This window comes from Zea mays, chromosome 3 (genome assembly GCF_902167145.1).
Source record: "Zea mays cultivar B73 chromosome 3, Zm-B73-REFERENCE-NAM-5.0, whole genome shotgun sequence".
Classification (NCBI taxonomy): Eukaryota; Viridiplantae; Streptophyta; class Magnoliopsida; order Poales; family Poaceae; genus Zea; species Zea mays.
Genome location: NC_050098.1, coordinates 171,100,202 through 171,106,773, shown reverse-complemented (window position 1 = coordinate 171,106,773; position 6,572 = coordinate 171,100,202). Strand labels below are relative to the sequence as shown.

Sequence of the window (6,572 nt, the reverse complement as noted above, 5' to 3'; positions counted from 1 at the left end):
CGGATTATAGCCGACTGCTACAATCTATAGAGATAAAACATTGTATAAGCACTAGAAGCTGATATGAATTAAAGCCCAACAAACTTTTGTTTGTAGGCTTGCGGCGCATCACCTGTCGTTCAGTGGTCTCAGTCAGAGTCAGCCATGGGGCAAGCCTGTTCTCGGCTCTGGTTAGGTTTTTGCGTCATGCTCAGGCTGCTGATAAAAGAGCCGTGAGTCTACAGTCTACACCTTGACCTCACAATGTAATGCGCAATGAGTCTTCTTCAAGGCAGGACAAGAATGGGAACAATCAGTTCCTTGCAAGCTGCAAGCCGTGTTGGGTTTTGAATTGAATGGGAAGAAGCGCCTGATCTGAAAAGGGGGAGACTGAGTATCAGATAGACTGAAGCAGCAGCAACTGTACAAATGACCTGTCATGGCCGAGATGGAAGAAAATGCCCTACATCACCCAACCGAGGAGGGGGGGAAGAACATCAAGTTTTTTTTACCTCAAATAAAACAACACCCCCAGAGAAGAAGGGGGGAAGAAAGGACCAGTTGAGAAAAACAAGGCAGAAGATGATGTACAGACGCAGACCCACTGATCAACTCAAAACACTACTCTAGCATGCATCTCCTAGCACTGGTACAGCGAGAAGCCCCTGTTCTTCCACAGCGAGCTCAGCGTCCTGCCCAGCTTCCTGGACTTGGACTTGCACAGCGGCTTCGATTCCCGGTGGCACACGATAGCTCCACCACCACCGTTCCCGCCCTCCGCCAGCTGGCTCTGCAGCAGCTGCTGCTGCTGCTGCTGTGGCGGCGGCGTGTCCCGCTGCCTCTGCTCCCTGAACAGCTTCAGGAGCTTCTGGGCCTTCTCCCTGCCCCTCCCAGTCCCGGCCGCCGAGATGGAGACGAGGGACGGGACCACCCCTTCCTGGAGCACCGGCGCGATGCACTTGTCGTCGGCGCCGCACATCACCAGGAGGCACGACACTGCCTGCTCCTGCTCCGTCGACTCGCCCGTGTCCAGCAGCATCGCCAGCGTGCTGACCAAGCCAGGGGTGGACATGATCTCCTTTCGGCCAGCTTGGGTGGCCGCGAGGCTGATGAGCACCGCCAGAGCCTTCTCTGTCCAGCCAAGCCCCTCCTCCGACCCTGGAGACTCCGTGACGAGGCAGTGGAGAGCGTCCACGATGCCCGCGGCTAGAAGCGCCGGCACGCTGGCCTGGTGGCTCGAGAGGTTGTACAGCGTGTACAGGGCGTCGTGCTTGCAGGAGCTTCCTCTCGTGTCGCTGCCGTCTTGGCTGTACAGACGGTCGACTAGGAACGGCACGGCCTGGCTCGAACCGATGACGGCCTTCGCGTCAGGAAGGCAGGAAATATTCAGGTAGAGTGCTGTGGCAGGACCAGATAGCCGTGGATTCGATATCATCTGCTCAAGTAGATCGGTGACTCCAGCAGATAACAGGAGCCCCTTGTTTCTGAAATAAGAAAGGGTTTTGATAAGCAAAAAAATACTTCACTAAGTTTAAGTAATAATAAGTATTTTTTTTCAACTAGCAACAATCAGGGACAACCACACAACTAGGAAACAATACCTGTTGTTGTTGACTGCAAGATTGAAAAGAGCCATTGCACCAACTTCTTGTGCCTTCTCATTTCCATCATTCACAGCATTCCTCAAGAACTCAACCAGTGCCTCGGCAAAGCCATTTGAGCCCAGCTGGATCCTTGCTTCCTCGTCGTCTTTCAAAAGATACCTTATCTGCTCCACCAACCTGCACTGCTTGTTCATGTTACTTCTTTCATGGAGCAGGAGCAGCAAGTTCCCATAGCCTTCGTTCAAATCGAAATCGTTACAGGAGCCGTCATCCAGAGTTCCCGATTCACTGTTTGCTGGCTCCTCCTTTCTAACGTTCTCCATTGGGACAACCTTGACACTCTTTGCATTAGCACAATCAAAACTTTCAACTGACACACAGCCTGCGGCCTCAGTGTCAGACAAAGCAAGTCTCCAGTTTACATCAAAAGTCCCTGGTGGACCATCAGGAACTGGAAAATCGTTCTGCTCACACCAGCTCGCAATGAGGGCCTTAACACAGTAGTTTGGAGTCAATGACAGGTGGGCAAGTTGCTGCTGAGTTTTAGGACATGTGCTGTGACCATCGTTGAACCATTTCTCAATGCAAATACGCTCATAAGTCTGCCCGGATGAAATGATGACTGGATCATACATGAGTTGTAAGGAAATAGGGCACCTAAGTTCTTCAGGAGGGATTGACATATTCTCAGACCTTGGACCACCACCACGTCTGCAATTGAATGATCCAAGCCTAGAATTGAAAGATCCAAACCTTGAATTGAAAGACTGAATGCTCGAAAGCTGTCTACTAAATGCCCGACCATTGTTGTACGGCCCATACATATCATCCATGCCTAATACTGTTGGCGAGCATGGAGACGATCCCTGAGAATCTGTATCATCACCAGTCTCACTTCTGAAGAACTTTGAGTACTTCCTCATGAGATTGTACAAGTATGACACAACAAGCTCCTTCCGCTTGTCTTCATCAGAACGGGCCTTCTCAATTAGCTTCTTAAGGGCTCTTCTCTCGGTGAGTGCTGCCCTAGAAGATGTAATTCCCAATTTAAGAGCAGACATATGGAATACCTCAAGCTCCCCACTGTCACTGGAACCATTTGTTTTATTATTTCTCTGGAGCAATTTGATCAGCTCATCACCAGCTTCCTTCTCTGATCTATCTAATGTAAAAACAATTTCCTCCAGCTCACCAACAATCTCCACAATCTGTACATAAACATGTTCGGGGTGTCAATACATACTACACACTGTAATAATCGCAAAAACATGAAGCCACAAAAGCAAAATGCCAAAGAATGGTGAACCAAAATATTGGCTAGATGCCAACACTCTCACGGTGCAACTGGTCAGCCAGACACGCCAAAGAAGCAGTCTGCTGAGCCAGCACGGGTTCGAGTCGCGGCACCAGCTTCTTAAGAAAAAAGTCAGGGGGGCGTCTCTCCCCTTGGTCGAGAAAAAAATGGTTAGATGAGTTTTGTGCACAATATACCTTACAGCCAATATCTTCAGTTACTATGCTTTCAGTGCGCCTTAGACTCTCCTGAAGCTGGCTTCTAGACTTCTCAAACTTTAAAAGCACAGTTTCCGAAGTGATGGCCTAGAAGTGAAATACAATATCTATTAAAATAAACTGTTCCAATTGCACACAAAAAAAAACAGAAGAAATACCCTGCAATGAAATTAGTATGTTGCAGTAGTAGGGCAAGGAGAATAAAAAGTTACCAAGTAGAGTCTGCTGCAGTCTGCACAATGTTGAAGAAGCCCTTTGGCTTTATCAAGAGCTACATGTAGTGAACACAATGCTTGTATACCAGGCTTGCTTCTGGGTCTTGATGCTTCGATAAAGGGGAAAATGGCGGAAAGCTTAGATACAGAAGGATGAAATGCTCTACAAATTCCTGCGTGCAACTGCATAAACAAGAAAAAAATCAGATTCACTGCGAAATTAAGCAAACCCCAAAACGGAAAGCTATAAGGTCCCAGTAACTTATTACAGTACAAGTATAATGTTTGCCCAATACAGTACAAACTAGTTTTTAAAGAAAAAGGAACCTTATAGAAATCAAAGCATTGTGATAATACTAACCATTGAAACAAATACCACCTAAATAATATGGAAAAGAAAAGGTGGCTCTCATTGATCAATAAACATAACAGGCTTTTATGATGTACTTACAAAAGTTAGGCAAACAACAGATTAACAGGAATACCAGACATATTCCGTGTAAAGATGATACCTTGGCATCATTAGCCAGAAAAGGACCTTCTTCGGCCTCCATTGCTTCCATCGTTGGCTACTACCTAAGCTCCAACATCTGACTACAATAATCACAAGAAAAACAGATAACATTAGCATTTCACTCTGAACATTTGGCAAGGCCTTTTCTTAGGCTAAAAGGAAAGAACGGGTCTGGACATTGTAGAATGGGGCAAATCAAATGTCCAGATACTATTAGTAGAAATGGAAGAGTTAAAACCAACTGGCAAGCCCGCAATACACTGTTCACGAAAAATAAACTTTGGCTCCCGTAAACAACCCACTGAAAAGGACGTCCCCTCTGCAAATTTTGAGATTTCCAGCCCCTTGGAGCCCAATAATTTTTTTCTTTACCAAAACCACACATTTTGAACAAACCTAAGGCGCCAATGCACCCAGTGAGCAGCATTTGACTAGTCTTGTGCCCAGAAATAAAAAAGAAGAAGAAAAACATGATGTCGGCAGGTTCAGGGATGGACTTAGCGTGGGCCATGGGAGCTGTTATGAACCGATATTTTTTTGGGGTGGGGGCAGAGTGAGAACGGTCTTGCGAGCTGAAGAACCTAGCCGAGCCACAACTGGGTGAACGAGATGCGTCGGGCCTAGCGGCTAGCGCGACGGAGAACACAAATCCATGTCGTCTTAATGCGCGATTTGATTGCTCATGGCCACAGCAAAGGATGAGTTCCAAGAAAACGACCTCTCGGAGCATCCACCCAAACAAGCTAGAATCACTCACCCCGAAAAGAAGGAATCAACCCACGCCCGGACGGATCTCCACTCCGGTAGAGTGAGGATGAGAAGCGCTGGCAGCTGCAACACTAGACAGAGGATCCAGCACAGGGAGTACCGCCGGCAGGAAGGTCGGCCGCTTGCGCAGCAGCGCAGGGAGCTTGGGCTTTGTCTTCAGAGCCAACCTTGAAGGAGGCCGGGCGCGCGCGTGTAGGAGGAGCGGGAGGCCGAATGCAGCCACAGCCTGCCAGTAACCACGCTCCAACTCTGGTACCTGCCCGTAGAGACGGCAGGCAGATCTCCCCGGCGAGGTATCCACGCGGCTCCGCGGGGGTCACCGTCGACGAGCGAGGAGGAGGAGGAAGAGCGTGGGGCGGCCGCGGCCGCGGGGGAGGAGAGAGAGAGAGAGATAGAGAAGAGAGAAGAGGGGAAGAATAATGGAGAGTGGGGGACGTGGAGTTGAGACTGGATTTTATCAGATTTCAGGGTCTGACCGTCTGAGCTCGGGGGAAGTGAAATAAATGTTTTTTTCTAAATATTTTTTGTGTTTTCAGCAGGCTGTTTAAGTGATTTATAAAAACAAAAACACTATAAAAATAGTATAAACTGGTATAAATTAAAGCCAAACAAACAGACTAAATAATGCTCCCCATCAAGAGAATTAAAATGGTTCACACTCCCTTTTTTCGTTTTTTGTTTATCATGTTTCTGGTCAAGTTTGGATAAGACATTTGATTTCTCGGAAAATGATTTGTTAGCTACAGGGACGGGGCCCGGACCTAAAGCTGGTACAGTTTCCATTGGACTAAAATTAAAATTATACCTCTGGCCCCAACAATGAAAAAAAAAATCATATTTTTGACTTCGTCCTTGTCAGGATGTGAGGTGCGGGCTTCCATTAGCATGGAATGGATGCTGGTTAGTGAATAGCGAGCATGTGTGACTGAATAAAATGTACAAGATTCATTTAGAAACCTTCTGGCTTTAGTTTTGTCTATCCATATTTTGCTTCCTTCTAAATTTCCTTGTTTCAACGCCACCCATGTATTTCCTCCCCTGGTCCTCATCTATCGAGCAAAAGAAAAAAAAAAGCGATGTCTTTTAGGGACACTGTAGATAGTGACAGGGAATTTGCTGTTGAGATTCTAGAGACCAATAGATAAGTACTAGCTACAAAGAGAGAGAAAAAAACTGTTAAGCCGGTCGCCTTTCGTTTTAGTAAAAGTAGGAGAGATGTCACCGTTCATGAAGGCTTTCCTTCGATCCATGTATGTTTTCTTATAGTTACAATCCAAACGCACGTCAAATGCAAGTCGTGATGTTTACCTTTGTTCCCCTGGCTGGCTAGTGGCTACAATGACACTGATGTTCAAACCTCTTTGGCCAAAATTCGTATGTCTCATATATTCGTAAGAAATATGGAGGCTGTCTCCATGAAACATTTTGATCCTCACGAGCCCCTTTTATTGAGAGTACTTGGCCCAGAGCAGAGCAGTACTGTGATGTACTTAAGGTAGTAGTAAACCTCTGCAATTTCTGATACCAGCACGTGACTCATGTTTCTGCCACTTCTCCAAAACAAAGCCACGCATCCACCGATGAGCGAGCAAACGGTGTGAATACTTTAGTTTTTTATAAGCCATTTAATATGTTTTGAATACTTTTAGTTCATACAATTAAACGAATAATGACTAAACTTTAGTCAGTCGACTAAACTTTAGCCGTGGACATGACCTAAATCAAATTCCAAACTCGACAGCTGGAGCCAAGATTAAAACAGATCTGATCGAGCGAGCTAGTGCCTGCATAGTGAGTAGTAGTGACTAGTGACCCCTCCCTCCCCGTCTCTCTCGAGTGCTCCCTTGGCTGCAAGGGGATCTATCTCTGATTCCATCCATGACAGAACCACAGCCGGCGTGAGACAGGAGGAACGGACAGACAAACAAAATATTGGCATCCCAATAAAAAAACTCTTAATTAATTAATTAATTACTACGG

General features: G+C 46.5%; 1 protein-coding gene across 4 annotated transcripts; it reads right to left on the bottom strand.

Moving 5' to 3' along the window:
• Window positions 1-350: 350 nt before the first annotated feature.
• Window positions 351-5,069, bottom strand: LOC103650877 (U-box domain-containing protein 45). Of its 4 annotated transcripts, none has more exons than XM_008676468.3 (6): window positions 4,582-5,069; window positions 3,823-3,904; window positions 3,308-3,493; window positions 3,075-3,182; window positions 1,581-2,791; window positions 351-1,463 (listed from the first exon to the last, which is right to left on the bottom strand). In XM_008676468.3, the coding sequence occupies exons 2-6, from the start codon at window positions 3,871-3,873 to the stop codon at window positions 620-622; spliced, it is 2,400 nt and encodes a 799-aa protein (XP_008674690.1). In that variant the 5' UTR covers window positions 3,874-3,904; window positions 4,582-5,069; the 3' UTR covers window positions 351-619. The 4 variants fall into 4 exon arrangements, with proteins under 4 accessions (XP_008674690.1, XP_008674691.1, XP_008674692.1 ...); XM_008676469.3 differs by having other exon boundaries at window positions 3,823-3,900; window positions 4,582-5,064; XM_008676470.3 differs by having other exon boundaries at window positions 4,693-5,060.
• Between the last annotated feature and the right edge of the window lie 1,503 nt (window positions 5,070-6,572).

What these genes read in the sequence shown, in the direction of transcription:
- LOC103650877 (XM_008676468.3), bottom strand. Translation starts at nt 3,873, where the DNA reads ATGGAAGCAATGGAGGCCGAAGAAGGTCCTTTTCTGGCTAATGATGCC. An exon ending in TTCTGGCTAATGATGCCAAG is followed by an intron (nt 3,494 to 3,822) that starts GTATCATCTTTA and finishes TTGTTTATGCAG; the next exon opens with TTGCACGCAGGAATTTGTAG. An exon ending in CTGAAGATATTGGCTGTAAG is followed by an intron (nt 2,792 to 3,074) that starts GTATATTGTGCA and finishes GTTTATGTACAG; the next exon opens with ATTGTGGAGATTGTTGGTGA.